The sequence below is a fragment of the Anolis sagrei genome, chromosome 2 (assembly GCF_037176765.1).
Source record: "Anolis sagrei isolate rAnoSag1 chromosome 2, rAnoSag1.mat, whole genome shotgun sequence".
Classification (NCBI taxonomy): Eukaryota; Metazoa; Chordata; class Lepidosauria; order Squamata; family Dactyloidae; genus Anolis; species Anolis sagrei.
The window spans coordinates 298,994,623-299,013,193 of NC_090022.1; the positions used below are offsets into that span (position 1 = coordinate 298,994,623).

Here is an 18,571-nt window from a genome sequence, read left to right on the forward strand (position 1 = left end):
CAGTTTGGGGAAAATAGACCTTGACATTTGGGAGTTGTAGTTGCTGGGATTTATAGTTCACCTACAATCAAAGAGCATTCTGAACCCCACCAATGATAGAACTGGGAAAAACTTCCCACACAGAACCCCCATGACCAACAGAAAATATTGTGTTTCCTGTTGGTTTTTGGTGACCCCTCCAACACCCCCGTTGTGACCCTCCCAGGGGTCTTGACCCCCCAGGTTGAGAAATGCTGCTCTAAATGCAGTTTACGATCTGACTCCTTTTGTGAACTTTAAGGGGTTAAAAATCTGTTTCACTATGTATTCTGACTAAATTGCAATAAGAATTTCCTGCTGTTGGTAATTCACATGTCTGTGGCTGAATGGACTTCATTATCAAGTGGTGGACTTTTTCCACTTGGAGATAATTCAATAGCTATGGATCCTTTCTATATTGGTAGGGAGTGGACTGGATGATTTTCAGGGGCCCCTCCCTTTTCTCCCTGATCTCTGGCTCTGCATGCGCCATCTGTCCCGGGCAGACCGGCTGACAGAAAGGGATTGACGGAGTTGTCATCCAAAACATCTGGAGGGATAAAAAGAGAGACCTCGCGGAGGGACTTCCAAATGAGTAAACACGCTCAGGACTCAGCTGTCAGGCAAGATGTTCCACCAGCTCTTAGCCGTATCAATCACTGGCAGACTCACAAACACACACAAACACACACACATCCTCCATCTCCCTCCTCTTTTCAGATGGAAACAAACCAAGGTGTGCCTCTGGCAGGCAAGCCTAGGACAGATAATCCCCCCTGATTGAACAGAACAAAAGTTTCTGAGCCTCCTGGCCCAGAGATATCCCAACAAGCAAGGAGATGATATAATCCGATGGGGTAAGGACTACGTTTGTGGGAGCGGGTGGTGTTGACATGTCTGGTCTGTTCCCAACTCCCAGTCGTAGGAGAAAAGCTACGAGATGCAAAACTTTGATTACGCTGGTACATCTACACGGCAGAACCTCCGAGGATGCCTGCCACAGATGCAGGCAAAACATCAGGAGAGAATGCTTCTGGAACATGGCCTGAAAAACTTATAGCAACCAACTTCTTGAAGCTGATGTTCAAAATGCCTGGAGGAGCAAAGTTTGGGAACCACTTGTGCTCCTGCTGAAACAGAGTTGGAAGGGATCCCATTAGTCATCTGGTCCACTGCTTCTTAAACTGTCCCCTTAGCTCCATGTTAGGGTTCCAAAAATATGGCAATGGTTAAAGATTTCAGAATGGCATGAAAAATATTGCCATTCTGAAATGTAGCAAACGTAGCCCTTACACACATGCAGTATTTACAGTGGACTCTGCAGATGATGCTTCAGCTGTGCTCCACAAAAGGGGAAATCAGCCTGTTTGGCAAGCCTTGCAAATGCTGACATGTTACCAGTATATGTTTGGTTTTGGTATCAACTTTATGTACTTATACACCTGGAGTTACGAAACATTTCTTGGGTAGAAAGGGGTCATGAGGATGTCCTATCATGCAGGAATATTATAAGGGGGAAAGACAGAAAGAATACTGTATATTCCTCCTGAAAGGCTGCACAACTCCTACACAACTTCTCTAATGACAAGACTGCCAACTTCTTCTTGGCTCCCAATGAATGGAAACCCAAGCAATTCCAACAAAGATCAGAGGCACCGACATTCAAGAAGAGGGGCACCTCTTGACTGGCAGGAATAGACCAGCTGGGTCTTTCTTGCAGTGGTCTAGATGCCCTCTAAGTCCCCCAATCTGGCTATTCTCAGCTTCTGGGAGAAGGGCTTCACCTGGGGACCTTCCCTTCCGCTCCGCAGGCACGCAAAGCAAGCCAGGCCACCTCCATTATTCAGCCTTAAGAGAGAGAGGGAGACACAAAGCACCGAAGTGCCCGGAGGCTCTCTCTCTTCCCCCTGCCTTTAAAATATACATGGGTGTTTGTTTGTGTGCTGGCAGGTAGCAGGCAAACAAAGCCGCAATGACAGCTTTGGGGAGGCTCCGGTTGGTCACCGGCCAGCTCTCTGCTTGGCAACGCTTCCCAGCAGATGCATCGCGAAAACATCAGGGCTGAAGGGAGCGTGGCAAAGGAAACCTTGGAAAAACTTTCTGATTGCCGCTTGGGTTCCTCCTGTTGCTCGAGGCGACTCTCGTGAGACTTTGAAAAGGCTCTTCTCCGGTAGCATTTGTTTTCATGCTGAGCTGCCCGGAGGGCTTCCAGTGGACCAAAAAAGCCAGGATTAAAATTTAAACACTGATCAAATAAGTCCAACAACCAGCCCATGCTCCTCCATCATCTCCGGCTGTGGGTTTACCATCTTGGTTCTCTTTGAGCTTTTGCAGGCACGACATTGAAGGGCTAGGCTCCTTATACTGAAAAATGCCACAAGGTGGGACTCCAGTGAATCTAAGGGTCGGTACCATCTAATTCCCAAACAGTGCTGTTCCTGGTCTTTCCAAAGATTCTTTTGAGTGATCCCTGACAGATGTTGCTGTTGGAATAGGTGCTTTGCTGGTGGGAAATGATGGATAGGCACGCTAGACGGTGCCTAAGAAGGGTGTCCAGTATGGCCAAAAGTAAAAGGTAAAGAGAGCCCAAGTGATTTTAGGTTGCACCAAAAGGAGTGTAGTATCTACGTTGAGGGAAGTTATAGTCCCAACTCCAAGGCACCCATGACATCATGCCTAACACATCTGGACTTCAATGTCAGTGTTGTGACTCAGCTGGAATCAAAGAGTGTTTCTGATGAGGATGATGGGGCTGAGGTTCACAGTTTGGTTCAAAATGTCCCTGTTATAGACAGTGAAGAAATGCAATTTCCCACAGTAAGGCTTCTTGCCCTCCTATAGGAAACTGGAACTCCCAAAAACCCAAAAAGCTGTAAATAGCTCAAGATAAGTTTTATTTATCACAAAGTCATTTCTTCAAAGCAGTGAGCTGGAAAACATTAGAGGGGTGAAGGAAAACATACATTACAGTCTCAATTAGTCCTGGGTCCAAGGGGTTTGAAGCTGAGAAGCCTGACCAAGTTTCCTCTTTCCTCAATGGCTGTGAATGCTGGAGCAAACCACAACCCCAGTTCAGATGGCCTATGTTTTGAAGATTCAGGATCTTCCTTTGGTGCCAAAAGAACCGGCTTGAAGGCGCCTGGGTCTCCTCAATAATTGTCCAGGATGATCTGGACATAAAGCATGAGTCCCAGGGGTAAAAAAACCTCAGAACTGGTGCTAAGAGGTAACTTAAATCAGGGTCTTTTAGAATCAAGTCTTTTACTCACATCCATCTGGTACGAACTCTGATGGCAGAATGAAAAGAAAGGAAGCACTCCCCTCCTGCAGGAAGAGGTGGAGCCAAACAGTACTGATTGACAGCTATAAGTAACCAATCAATCCAACTATATATAAGCTGGGTAAAAGGGCAGGATTAAGCATGATACAATTGTTTATATTTTGCAACTAACAGTTCTGCACATAGGTGGCGCCACTCGCGCCGTCACAGTTACAGTCCCAACTCCAAGGCACCCATGACATCATGCCTAACACATCTGGACTTCAGTGTCTTATAACAAATGCTCTGAGAATATCTAGTTTGCCTGCTTTTCACACCCTGCGTTCTCAGATCTAATCTGCACTCCCTTGAAAACTCCTTGGCCTCCCCCCCCTCCTCCCCCACGCTCACAGACTTCTCATTTTGGAACCCCTCACTCCCCTCATCCTCTGAACATTCAGAAAAACCATGGTTACTCCTTTGAAAGGATGTCCCATTGTGGAGGAAGGAGTCAGCTCGTTGGCTCTAGAGACAAGAACACAACGGTGCAATAGATTCAAACTGCAGAGATTCCACCTAAACATTACGAAAAAACTTTCTAACACTAAGAGCTGTTTGGCAGTGGAGCTCACTGCTTTGGAGTTGTGGTGGAGTTTTATTCCCTGGAGCTTTTAAAACAAAGTCTGGATGGCCATCTGTTGGGAGGGCTTGGATTGTGCCTTCTTGCCTGGCAGACGGGGGTTGGACTGGATGGCCTCTGGAGGTGTCTTCCTCTTTTAGCATTCAATGCACCCACAATGATTTTGCCTCCCTGTGGAGTGCATTTGGTAAGAACAGACATCCTGCCATCCATCCCGGAGAGAGGGAGAGGGTGAGGAATCGCAGAGCCTAATTGCTTATTGCTGGTTACTAAGCTACGGGATGCCAGCCTCTCGGACACCCATCGATATATTAACCTGGGCATGCGGCCCGGACAAGCTCATTCATTTCCAAGGGTGTTTATCTCCCTCCTTGTCTCCTCTCTGGGGAGAAAACATAATTATTATTTAAACGTGAGTTAATTTCAGCCAAGGTGTTGATCAATAAAGGAGCCCTACTCTTTGGGAGGGAAAAGAGAGAGAGAGAAAGGCAGGAAAGCATGCTCAGCTTTGGGAGGACTCAATTATGGTGATGGGGCTCTGGAACAAGAAGGGGAAAAAAACATTCAGGCTGGGTCAGAGTTGGGGTCCAGAGCCCACCCCCAAAAGTGCAGGATCTTTGGAATCTGCAAATGCCAGAAAGCTTGGAAGAAATCCATCTGCTGCATAGTCCTTCTGAGAGTTTCTGCTCCGGTCCAGAAAGGCAAAGGCCAGATTCCTGTTCGTGCCATACACTCGGGGCAAGTTCCCTTAGGCTGGACTGCTTTATTTTGATTTCCGGCAGTTATGTGATGAGCAATTTCAGTTGTCCAAAGCAGAGCAGCCCAAATGGTCTAAGGTTTAGCAGCCAAGCCCTAGGAGAAGAGGCCGAGGGAGCTGGGGATGTTTAGCTTGGAGAAGGAAAGGATGAGAGAGAACGCGAGAGCCGTGTTTCCATTTCAGAAAGGATGTCACATTTGGAAGATGCTCTATAGTTCTATGTTCTATAGAAACACTGTTCTATAGAGAAAAGATGGAGTGTAACAACAACATCAACAACAGCAACAACTTGTCTTGTCTCCCCCACTATTGCATTTCCATGATAGGAGTCTGGCATTAGAAGAGAGAGGGGGAAAATCCTCTCTGCTTAGTTTCTCTTCCTTACATATGTAATTACTCGACTGTATAATTTTAACATGCTTTTAAAAATCTGTCTCTCTCTTTGGAATATTTCAAATATTTTGACTGTTGTCCTGACGTTTATCACTTCCCATTTTGGAGTGTTGGGTGGAACTGCAGTTTTTGTGGGCTGAGTTTTGTTTCAAACGATAAGAATGTTGTTAATTGCTAAATGTTTGGTTTGCGTTCTTCGCTGCGTTGAGCTCCCAGGAGGAACGGCAGCAGCTTTGGAATCGAAATAATAAAGCGCCATTCCACATCCAAGCAAGTCTTTCAATATACAGTATATGTATAGTAGAATCATAGAATCCTAGAGTTGAAAGAGACGTCATGGGCCATCCAGTCCAACCCCATTCTGCCAAAATCAGGAATATTGCATTCAGAGAATCATAGAAACATAGAATCATAGAATCAAAGAGTTGGAAGAGACCTCATGGGCCATCCGGTCCAACTCCATTCTGCCAAGAAGCAGGAATATTGCATTCAAAGGATCCTCGACAGATGGCCATGCAGCCTCTGTTTAAAAGCTTCCAAAGACGGAGCCTCCACCACACTCCGGGGCAGAGAGTTCCACTACTGAACGGCTCTCACAGTCAGGAAGTTCTTCCTCATGTTCAGATGGAATCTCCTTTCTTGTAGTTTGAAGCCATTGTTCTGTGTCCTAGTCGCCAAGGAAGCAGAAAACAAGCTTGCTTCCTCCTCCCTCTGGCTTCCTTTCACATATTTATACATGGCTATCATATCTCCTCTCAGCCTTCTCTTCTTCAGGCTAAACATGCTCAGTACCTTAAGCCGCTCCTCATAGGGCTTGTTCTCCAGACCCTTGATCATTTTAGTCGCCCTCCTCTGGACACATTCCAGCTTGTCAATATCTCGCTTCAATTGTGGTGCCCAGAATTGGACACAATATTCCAGGTGTGATCTAACCAAAGCAGAATAGAAGGGTAGCATTACTTCCCTAGATCTAGACACTATGCTCCTCTTGATGCAGTCCAAAATCCCATTGGCTTTTTTTGCCGCCACATCACATTCCTGGCTCATGTTTAACTTGTTGTCCACGAGGACTCCAAGATGTTTTTCACACGTACTGCTCTCCAGCCAGGCATCATTGTCCCCCATTCTGTCTCTCTGCATTTTGTTTTTCCTGCCAAAGTGGAGTATCTTGCATTTGTCCCTGTTGAACTTCATTTTGTTAGTTTTGGCCAATCATCTCTCTAATCTGTCAAGATCCCTTTGAGTCCTGCTCCTGTCCTCTGGAGTCTTGGCTCTCCCTCCCAATTTGGTGTCGTCTGCAAACTTGATGATCCTGCCTTCTAGCCCTTCATCTAAGTCATGAATCAAGATCCTGAACAGGACCGGGCCCAGGACGGAACCCTGCTTTTGGCACTCTGCTCCTCACTTCTTTCCAGGATGAAGAGGAAACATGGGAGAGAATCACCCTTTGGGTTCGTCCATTTACCCAATTACAGATCCATGCTTATGAAATGCTAAGTAGCATTTCGTAAGCTGGATCTACACTGCAGAATGAATGCAGTTTGGCACCACTTCAAATGCCACGACGGTCCCATCTGAACTTGCATAAGTATTGAATTGCGAAGCTTTAGAGCGACGAGAGTTTGAACTTTGGGGGTTGCACAGATTGGGAGGAGACAAGTCCCATTCGAAGCAGGAATCTGAACACGCTTGTGAGTTTCTTTAAGCATTTGGAGAACTGTTTTGGGGTGTGGGTTTGCAATGTCAGGCCGTTTGAGAGCCTCGCGTGATAATGTCGTACGCAGATGTACTTTTTGAGCCTTCTAATGTTCACACACTCAAGAATGAGGAATTACCCAATTACAACGATGCTTCAAATAGGGTGATTTCATCTGCATGCTCTCCAACTCATATGTGTCAAATTCAAGGCTTGCAGGCCAAATCTGTCCCTCCATGGCCTTTTATGTGGCCTTTCAGACTTTGGACTACAACTCTTGTATTCCTCCCCATTAGACATCATGGTTAGAGTAGATGGGAGTTGTGATACAGTGACATCTGGAAGGCTGCAGATTGTTCTGTTAAGTCAGGAGAGTGAGATTTGGATTGAGATACAAGGTTTGCAGATAGGATGCTTGTCTTTAAAAATGGCTTTTGATCTTTTCCCAACCTCAGGGCCACAAGGGCTATTGAGTTGCAGTTCCTATCATCCGCTGCCCACATCGTAGATTAATAAAAATGATGGGAGCTGTCATTCAATAACATCTGGGGGCTGATTGTGTTGAAACTCCCATTATCCACTATCCACATGTCAGATTAATATAAAATGATGGGTGTTGTCACCCAAAAACACCTAGGGACTGATTGAGTTGCAGCTCCCATCATCCCCTGTCCCAATGGCGGATTAATAAAAATGATGGGAGTTGTCATCCAATAACATCTGGGGACTGATTATGTTGAAATTCCCATCATCCCCTGTCCGCATGTCAGATTAATATAAAATGATGTGTACTGTCATCCAATATTTGGGGACTGATTGTGTTGCAACTCCCACCATCCCCTGCCCACATCGTGGATTAATAAAAATGATGGGAGTTGTCATCCGATAACATCTGGGGACTGATTGTGTTGCAATTCCCATCAGCCCCTGTCTGCATGGCAGATTAATAAAAATGATGGGAGTTGTCATCCGATAACATGTGGGGACTGACTGCATTGCAATTGCCATCATCCCCTGTGCGCATGTCAGATAAATAAAAATGATGGGATTTGTAATCCAATAATATGTGGGGACTGATTGTGTTGCAATTGCCATCATCCCCTGTTCCAATGGTGGATTAATAAAAATAATGGGAGTTGTTATCCAATAACATCTGGGGACTGGTTGTGTTGCAATTCCCCTCATCCCCTGTCCGCATGGCAGATTAATAAAAATAATGGGAGTTGTCATCCAATAGCATCTGGGAACTGATTGCATTGCAATTCCCATCATCCCCCAACCACATGGCAGATTAATAAAAATAATAGGAGTTGTCATCCAATAACATCTGGGGACTGATTGAATTGCAATTCCCACCATCCCCTGTTTGCATTGCAGATTAATAAAAATAATGGGAGTTGTCATCCAGTAGCATCTGTGGACTGATTGAATTGCAATTCCCATCATCCCCTGTCAGCATGGCAGATTAATAAAAATAATGGGAGTTGTCATCCAATAACATCTGGGGACTGATTGTTTTGCAATCCCCATCATCACCTGTGCGCATGTCAGATAAATAAAAATGATGGGAGTTGTAATCCAATAACATGTGGGGACTGATTGCATTGCAATTCCCATCATCCCCCAACCACATGGTGGATTAATAAAAATGATAGAAGTTGTCATCCAATAACATCTGGGGACTGGTTGTGTTGCAATTCCCCTCATCCCCTGTCCACATGGCAGATTAATAAAAATAATGGGAGTTGTCATCCAATAACATCTGGGGACTGATTGCATTGCAATTCCCATCATCCCTTGTTTGCATTGCAGATGAATTAAAAATGATGGGAGTTGTCATACAATCACATCTGGGGACCCAAACTGGGTATAAACAAAAGAGTACAGACCACTATGAACAAAAAAAATACAGTTCACCCTCTGTATCCATGGATTTGCGGTCCATGGATACAATGACTCATTGAAGGCAAATAGTTGCTGATTTTGTCACATATTACAGTATTTTAGCTACAACATTGTGATATGGTCTGGAACAGGAGAACATCTATGGCGATGCCATCATGAATTACTAACCATAGCGATGTCACTAAGAGGAATACAGCCTACGCCGTGTTTGGAAGCCTTACGAAGGAGACACACACACACACAATGCAACCTGTTGTGATTCAGACAAACCCTAACAACCAACAAGGACAACAACTATTTCTCCCCCAAGGGACCATGGTGGGAAGCAAAAACAAATGACATAACACATGAGATCAACTTTTTAAAAATCAATAAAACCAATCCATATGAAAATCAATCAATAAATACGATAACATTCGTAATACAGTGCGATCCTCATATCCATGGGGGAAATATTTGTGACTTACCAAGGATAATAGTGAACCCTATTGAAATAGAGTCACCAAAGAAGACTAGAGAGGTATCCTTTCAAGGAAATTGCTAGGTTATATTTTGTTGGATGCAGGCAAGTGAAACTGAAGGTACCTGTACTACGGGTACAGGGATTGTACTATGTAAAAATAATCTGGGTATGCTGCTGGAAGACACTGGTCTCCGTTGCTGTTATCAATTCAGACAGTTGTCTGGTTCTCAAAGCTCTTTTGGCAGGTCATTCCTCAATTTGTGGGCAGCTGAAGAAAACATACCGTTGTTGGATTAATTGAATTGCTAGGTTATATTTTGTTGGGTGCAGGCAAGTGGAACTGAAGGTACCCGATCCGTGGATACAGGGATTGTACTATGTAAAAATAATCTGGGTAGGCTGCTGGAAGACACTGGTCTACATTGCTGTTATCAATTCAGACAGTTGTCTTTGGTTCTAAAAACTTTTTTGGCAGGTCATTCCTCAATTTGTGGGCGGCTGAAGAAAATGTACCATTATCAGATTAATTGAATTGCTAGGTTATATTTTGTTGGATGGAGGTAAGTGGAACTGAAGGTACCCGTTCTGTGGGTACAGGAACTGTACTATGCAAAAATAATGTGGGTAGGCTGCTGGAAGACACTGGTCTCCATTGTTGTTATAAATTCAGACAGTTGTCTGGTTCTCAAAGCTCTTTTGGCAGGTCATTCCTCAATTTGTGGACGGCTGAAGAAAACGTCGCATTGTCAGATTAATTGTGGGTGACTAAAGTAAATGTTTGCATGGATGGACTTTATAGAAAAAGGTGGCCCCATAGGTAACATGGACCCAAACCATGTAGGACTTTAATGGTAAGAGCCAACACCTTCCATCTTGCCTAAAACCCAATTGCTATCCTTGTATTTGCAAGGGATACATTCCCAGACTTGGCAAGGATTCACAAAACCATAGATAATAACAAACACGATTGAAAAGAAAGCTTTCCAGCCTAAGAGCACTTGAGGACCTAGAAGATGCCTACAGAGGACGTTATTGTATTGCTTTTACTGTTAGCTGCTTTGGGTTCCTTTTTGGAGAAGCAGAAATAATATACAAGCAAACCAACTGTGCTTATTGATCCCATGGACAATCCCATATTGTGCAAAATTTCCCAGTGTGGCTTAACCAGAAATAATTGCATGCATCACCCAACTGTTGCACAGCTACTTGGTAAACCACACTGGCTGCCTCAATCCACATCCAAAGAAAGTGCAAATTCCATCAATGGTGCAAGGAATCTCCGATGGACAAAGACAACATCTCAGTCTAAGGTTGAGTGGAAAGGAAAGAAGGGATGCCCACTTACCTTGCTGGCTGTGCCTCTGGACATAACCTAGAGCTGCTGCTGCTGCGAGGACCACCCAACATGCTGCCGAGACCGGGAAAGCCATCTGGAGAAGAAGACAAACAAAACAGGTCAATGGGACCAAAGCTGAAGGAGAAGAGGTGGATGGTAGGGAGGAGAAGGGAGAAGAAGTGTAGGATGGAGGTTTTTGTATTACAGGAGAGGTTGAATCTGCTCCAGGTTTTGGTCAGAACTTGAAAGGAGCTCCTCAAGGCACAGAACCACCAGACCTTTCAATGGCTACCCTAGATATCACCTTTGGAATTAGAAATAAAACAGGGTCCTCTTGAAATGGGGATCAAGGGACAGGAGTACTGCAATATGGTCATAATGGTTATGCTGAGCATGAACAAAGTGCATGAAACAACAACAACAATAGCCATAGTTATTTTGCACAATGCATGCCAGGGGTGGGATGAGGGTGGCTTTTGGGTCACATAGCTTTCATGGCCTTCGTAAGAACCCCCCCCCCCCCCAAAGTCCCCAAAACCCACCATAAAAATAACAATATTTTGAGAATGTGGTACATGAATGCACAAAAATACAATGTACAGATACAGGGTTTTGGTGTATTGTTGAAGGTTTTCATGACTGGACTCACTGGGTTGTTGTAGGTTTTTTAGGGCTCTATGGCCATGTTCTAGAGCAGTGGTTCTCAACCTGGGGTCCCCAGATGTTTTTGGCCTACAACTCCCAGAAATCCCAGACAGTATACCAGCTGTTAGGATTTCTGGGAGTTGAAGGCCAAAAACATCTGGGGACCCCAGGCTGAGAACCACTGTTCTAGAGGCATTCTCTCCTGACGTTTCACCTGCATCTATGGCAAGCATCCTCAGAGGTTGTGAGGTCACAATCTCTGAGGATGCTTGCCATAAGATGTAGGCGAAACGTCAGGAGAGAATGCCTCTAGAACATGGCCATATAGCCCGCAAAAACCTACAACAACCACAGGGTTTTGGGCTTTTCATAAGAGACACACTCATGCTTTGCTTTGGTCAAACGGTAAAGTGATGTCACTTGCAGTGCACCAGGATTCGCAAGGGGTGGAGTCCCTCCCTCCATGCATAAGGTTGGTGTAGTGCACAACTATTGGCAGATATGGGCTGCACCCCATAGACACTACATCCAAGATCATATACACACTCACATGCACGGAGTTACATTGCAATTTCACAACGTTGCACCATTAATGAAAGGCAGTGTTGTGCAACTGAGTGTGTTACCAAATGCTCAAGGATGATACATAATCCAGCACATCTCCTGTGCAATTGTGGATCTATGCACAACAGTTGACAACCAATAGGATTCCATATGACACAAGTGAATCCTGAGGCAGGATTTGAATGTGTGTCTTTCAATGTAAGATCTGTAGAAATGAGTGTGCAAGAACTGCAATCTATGACACCATCATTGACAGAAGGCAACTATGGAAGCTGTGGGCTACACCACATAGACCAGTGTTTCTCAACCTTCCTAATGCCACGACCCCTTAATACAGTTCCTCATGTTGTGATGACCTCCAACCGTAACATTATTATTTTCGTTGCTACTTCACAACTGTAATTTTGCTGCTGTTATGAATCATCATATAAATATCTGATATGCAGGATGTATTTGATATAAATATGCGATATGCCCATATCTGAATACTGTGGGGTTGGGGTGGGGGGAATGATTGGTTTTGTCATTTGGGAGTTGTAGTTCCTGGGATTTATAGTTAACCTAGAATCAAAGAGCGTTCTGAACTCCACCAATGATGTAATTGAACCAAACTTGGCACACAGAATTCCCATGACCAAGAAAAAATACTGGAAGGGTTTGGTGGGCATTGACCTTGAGTTTTGGAGTTGTAGTTCACCTACATCCAGAGAAGCACTGTGGACTCAAGCAATGATGGATCTTGACCAAACTTGGCACGGATACTCAGTGTGACCAAATGTAAACTGGTGGAATTTGGGGGGAAATAGATAGGTCTTGACATTTCGGTGTTGTATTTGCTGGGATGTGTAGTTCACCTACAATCAAAGAGCAATACTGAACCCCACCAATGATAGAATTGGATCAAACTTCCCACATGGAATCTTCATGACCAACAGAAAATACTGTGTCTTCTGAAGGTCTTTGGTGACCCCTTTGACATCTCCTCGTGACCCCCCAAGGGGTCCCGACCCCCAGGTTGAGAAACGCTGACATAGACACTACACTGTGTCCTACATCAAGTCAAGAGAGCACACACATCCATGCACGGATTTCCATTGCAATTTGCACAAGACTGCAGCATTAATGGCAGCATCATGACTTCTAGGGAAGTCATGCTCCCCATGCTCTATTCTGCTTTGGTTAAACCACACCTGGAATATTGTGTCCAATTCTGGGCACCACAATTCAAGAGAGATATTGACAAGCTGGAATGTGTCCAGAGGAGGGCGACTCAAATGATCAAGGGTCTGGAGAACAAGCCCTATGAGGAACGGCTTAAGGAGCTGGGCATGTTTAGCCTGAAGAAGAGAAGGCTGAGAGGAGATATGATGAGAGCCATGTGTAAAGATGTGAGAGGAAGCCACAGGGAGGAGAAGGGAGCAAGCTTGATTTCTGCTTCCTTGGAGACTAGGACGTGGAACAATGGCTTCAAACTACAAGAGAGGAGATTCCATCTGAACATGAGGAAGAACTTCCTGACTGTGAGAGCCGTTCAGCAGTGGAACTCTCTGCCCCGGAGCGTGGTGGAGGCTCCTTCTTTGGAAGCTTTTAAACAGACGCTGGATGACCATCTGTCAGGGGTGCTTTGAATGCAATATTCCTGCTTCTTGTCAGAATGAGGTTGGACTGGATGGCTCAGGAGGTCTCTTCCAACTCTTTGATTTTATGATTCTATGATTCTATGATCGTGCAGTTGTACGGGCCACCAAAGTGCATCACAAGCACAATAGTCAATCCTGTTTATCTCGTGTGCAATGTGGATCCATGCACAACGGCATGTCACTGACAACCATACTTTGGCCTTCGGAGACATGCATAAAACACCAACATAAATCCAGACAATGTGAGTTAATCCCAAGGCAGGATTTGAATGTGTGCCTTCCAAAATAGGCACTGAATGTGAGTTTCCAAGAATGTGTTCCTCTTTGCATCGGGGAGAGAGGTTTTCAAGTTGGATCCCCTTCAAGGGAGGCAAACCAGAAATTCTTTCTGTGCACCTTGCACTCCTTTTTGCATTTTGGAAGGGCACCATAAGCCTATGCAATTCCAAACAAAAAAATAAATAGTAAATCAGGGAATGACCTTCTTCCGTTGGGCAGGATGGGATGTTGAGGGGGAGAGCCTTGTGCCTCCCCTTGCCTGGCTCCCTCCCAATGGTTGCTTGAAATCAATGTGTTTCAGAAGAAAAGACGCTTCTTCTGCTTTGACGGAAAATGTCACCTTGGTTCGGCTGAAAGAAGCCGAAACAAAACATCTCGTGTCTCAATGTTTTACTTCATGTCAGTTCAAAGCACTTTAGGTGGCTTTTACAGGCTTGTTTTACAGGGAGAGAAAAACCTTTAGAAATTTATTCAGATTAAAAGCCACTGTCATCACAATAGGAAACAAAAATGAGTGCCAATCCTATTGAAACAGATGGAAGGCGCTTTTCAGAAGGCATCAGAGCGCGTGGCAGAAATGATCAAATGTGGAGAGGAAAGCAGCCAACGTAAATGCACACACGCCACCACTTTAACTGCCATGGCTCAAGACTCTGGAATGCTGGAATTTGTAGTCTAGGGAGACATCAGAACTCTTCGGAAGAGAAGGCTCAAGACCTTGTAAAACTACAACATCTGCAATTCCATCCCATTGAGCCATTGCAGTTAAAGTGCTCGTAGCACTTTGACACTATGTAGAACAGTGTTTCTCAACCTTCCAAATGCCGCGACCCGTTAATACAGTTAGAATCATAGAATCGTAGAGTTGGAAGAGACCTCATGGGCCATCCAGTCCAACCCCAATCGAATTCAAGGCACCCCATCCAGCCTCTGTTTAAAAGCTTCCAAAAAAGTATCCTCCACCACACTCATAGAATCATAGAATCCTAGAGTTGGAAGAGACCTCCTGGGCCATCCAGTCCAACCCCATTCTACCAAGAAGCAGGAATATTGCATTCAAATCACCCCTGACAGATGGCCATCCAGCCTCATAAAATCATAGCATCAAAGAGTTGGAAGAGACCTCCTGGGCCATCCAGTCCAACCCCATTCTGCCAAGAAGCAGGAAAATTGCATTCAAATCACCCCTGACAGATGGTCATTCAGCCTCTGTTTAAAAGCTTCCAAAGAAGGAGCCTCCACCACACTCCGGGGCAGAGAGTTCCACTGCTGAACGGCTCTCACAGTCAGGAAGTTCTTCCTCATGTTCAGATGGAATCTCCTCTCTTGTAGTTTGAAGCCATTGTTCTGCGTCCTAGTCTCCAAGGAAGCAGAAAACAAGCTTGCTCCCTCCTCCCTGTGGCTTCCTCTCACATATTTATACATGGCTATCATGTCTCCTCTCAGCCTTCTCTTCTTCAGGCTAAACATGCCCAGCTCCTTAAGCCGCTCCTCATAGGGCTTGTTCTCCAGACCCTTGATCATTTTAGTCACCCTCCCCTGGACACATTCCAGCTTGTCAATATCCCTCTTGAATTGTGGTGCCCAGAATTGGACACAATATTCCAGGTGTGGTCTAACCAAAGCGGAATAGAGCATGGGGAGCATGACTTCCCTAGATCTAGACACTATGCTCCTATTGATGCAGGCCAAAATCCCACTGGCTTTTTTTGCCGCCACATCACATTGTTGGCTCATGTTTAGCTTGTTGTCCACGAGGACTCCAAGATCTTTTTCACACGTACTGCTCTCGAGCCAGGCATTGTCCCCTATTCTGTATCTTTGCATTTCGTTTTTTCTGCCTAAGTGGAGTATCTTGCATTTGTCCCTGTTGAACTTCATTTTGTTAGTTTTGGCCCATCATCTCTCTAATCTGTCAAGATCGTTTTGAATCCTGCTCCTGTCCTCTGGACTATTGGCTCTCCCTCCCAATTTGGTGTCGTCTGCAAACTTGATGATCCTGCCTTCTAGCCCTTCATCTAAGTCGTTAATAAAGATGTTGAACAGGACCGGGCCCAGGGGGGAACCCTGCGGATGGCACTCCGCTCGTCACTTCTCTCCAAGATGAAGAGGAAGCATTGGGGAGAATCACCCTCTGGGTTCGTCCATTTAACCAATTCCTCACCATAGTTTTGCCTCACCCACATTGGACTAGTTTCCTTGCCAGAAGGTCATGGGGGACCTTGTCGACGGCCTTACTGAAATCCAGGTACGCTACATCCGGTTACACTCTGGGGCAGAGAGTTCCTCACGTTATGGTGACCCCCAACCATAAAATTATTTTTGTTGCTACGTCACAACTGTAATTTTAGCTACTGTTATGAATCATTATGTAAATATCAAATCTGCAGAATTTATTTTCATTTGTATTTTCTGGCTACCAGTATTAAAAAAAACCTCTAAAATTACAACAGCGCAACAAGAGAGAGGAAACAAACAAGAACATCTAATCACCTCTCAACAAAAGATTGCCCCAGGCACTGCCAGGCTATCAAATGCTAATCAAGGTGATCAGTTGAAACATTGGGTTGTTGTAGGTTTTTTCGGGCTATATGGCCATGTTCTAGAGGAGGAAACCATAAAAATGAACAAAATCTGGCTACCAGTATTAAAAAACTCTAAAATTACAACAGCAAAACAACAGACAGGAAACAATGTGGGACACCTAATCACCTCTCAACGAAAGATTACCCCAGCCACTGCCAGGCCATCAAATGCTAATCAAGGTGGTCAGTTGAAACATTCACACCTAGCTCCAGCAGACAAGAGTCCTTTGTCCCACCCTGGTCATTCCACAGATATATAAACTATTTTTCCTACTTCCAACAGACCTCACTACCTCTGAGGATGCTTGCCATAGATGCAGGCGAAATGTCAGGGGAGAATGCCTCTAGAACATGGCCATATAGCCCGAAAAAACCTACAACAACCCAGTGATTCCGGCCATGAAAGCCTTCAACAAAGCCTTTCAAATATTTATACATGACTTCCCTCAGTCTAGAAACTCTCCTGCTATAAACTCAGCCTAGAATGGCATTGGCCTTTTGAGCTTCTGCATCTCGTTGTCCTCCGGAGAAGCTCAAGCGCCAAACTGCAAACCCAGCTTCCAACTGACAGGGCAAATTCAATTGCCGCAGCTGCTCATTGGTTTCATGCAGACGGCCCTCGTGCTCCCTCTCCGCTGCCACCCTCAATTTAGGCTTCACGTTTCCAGATGTCAGTTGGTGGGTTTTAAACAATCAGTTATTTACTCGTTCTGTTTAACCAGGAACGGCGCGGCGTGGACGGCACAATCCCAGCCAGATGGGCAGCCCACAGCCGGGAAGATAATCCAGAGATGCAGAGTTGTCCTTTCTGCTGGACTGTAGAATGAATACTGTTTGGAACAATATTCCATGACTTTTTTGTGTGTGTCAGGAGCAACTTGAGAAACTGCAAGTCGCTTCTGGTGTGAGAGAATTGGCCGTCTGCAAAGAGGTGGTCCTTTGGATGCCCGGATGTTTTACCATCCTGTGGGAGGCTTCTCTCATGTTCCTACATGCGAAGCTGGAGCTGACAGATGGGAGCTCACCCCACTCCCCGGATTCGAACCGCCGACTTTTCGGTCAGCAATCCTGCCTGAACATGGGTTTAACCCATTGCACCACCAGGGACTCTTCCATTGCTTTGTTGCTATGGAATCCTGAGTTGTAGTTTGGTGAAGCTCCAGCACCCTTTGGCCAAGAACGCTAAGCCATAGTTCAAATAACAGGAAAGGAGCTTCCACCTGAACATTAGGAAGAACTTCCTAACCATAAAAGCTATTCAGTAGTGGAACTCTCTGCATCGGAGTCTACTGGAAGCTCTTTCCTAGGAAGCTTTTAAACAGAGGCTGGATGGCCATCTGTCAGGGGTGCTTTGATAGTCCTTTTCCTGCATGGCAGAGGGTTGGACTGGATGGCCCATGTGGTCTCTTCCAACTTTAGATTCTATTATTCTACGTCAATGTTTCTCAGCCTGAGAGTCGGGACCCCAGGGGGGGGGGTTCATGAGGGGGATGTCAGAGGGGTTGCCAAAGACCATAAAAAAACACAGGATTTTCTGTTGGTCATGAAGGTTCTGTGTTGAAAGTTTGGCCCAATTCTATCATTGGTGGGGTTCAGAATGCTCTTTATTTATTTGCAACTACAACTCCCAAAAGTCAAGGTCTATTTTCCCAAAACTCCACCAGTGTTCACATTTGGGCATATTGAGTATTCGTGCAAAGTTTGGTCCAGATTCATCAATTTGAGTTCACAGTGCTCTCGAGATGTAGGTGAACTACAACTTCCAAACTCAAGGTCAGTGCCCACCAAGTATTTTCTGTTGGTCATGGGAGTTCTGTTTGCCAAGTTTGGTTCGGTTCCATCATTGGTACAGTTCAGAATGGGCTTTGATTGTAGGTGAACTATAAATCCCAGCAACTACAACTCCCAAATAACAAAATCAATAACCCCCCTCCCAACCCCACCAGTATTCAAATGTGGGCGTATTGGGTATTTGTGCCAAATTTGGTCCAGTAAATTAAAATACATCCTGCAAATCAGATATTTACATAATGATTCATAAAAGTAGCAAAAATTGCAGTTGTGAAGTAGCAACGAAAATAATTTTATAGTTGGGGGTCACAAACAACATGAGGAACTCTCTGCCCCGGAGTGTGGTGGAGGCTCCTTCTTTGGAGGCTTTTAAGCAGAGGCTGGAGGGCCATCTGTCGAATGACCTGGGTAGGACAAAGAACTCTTGTCTGCTGGAGCTAGGTGTGAATGTTTCAACTGACCACCTTGATTAGCATACAATGGCCTGACAGTGCCTGGAACAAACTTTTGTTGAGAGGTGATTAGATGTCCTTGTTTGTTTCCTCTCTCTTGTTGTGCTGTTGTAATTTGGACATCTAATCACTTCTCAACAAAAGTTTG

General features: G+C 45.0%; 1 protein-coding gene across 4 annotated transcripts in view; it reads right to left on the minus strand.

Annotated features, from left to right (window-relative positions):
* CNTFR (ciliary neurotrophic factor receptor) overlaps window positions 1-18,571 on the minus strand; it is a 737,562-nt gene that overhangs the window by 296,913 nt on the left and 422,078 nt on the right. For all 4 annotated transcript variants that reach the window (XM_060761150.2, XM_060761151.2, XM_060761153.2 and 1 more), the window contains one exon: window positions 10,477-10,561. In XM_060761150.2, the coding sequence (XP_060617133.2) occupies window positions 10,477-10,561 (85 nt within the window). The remainder of the gene's footprint in view (window positions 1-10,476; window positions 10,562-18,571) is intronic.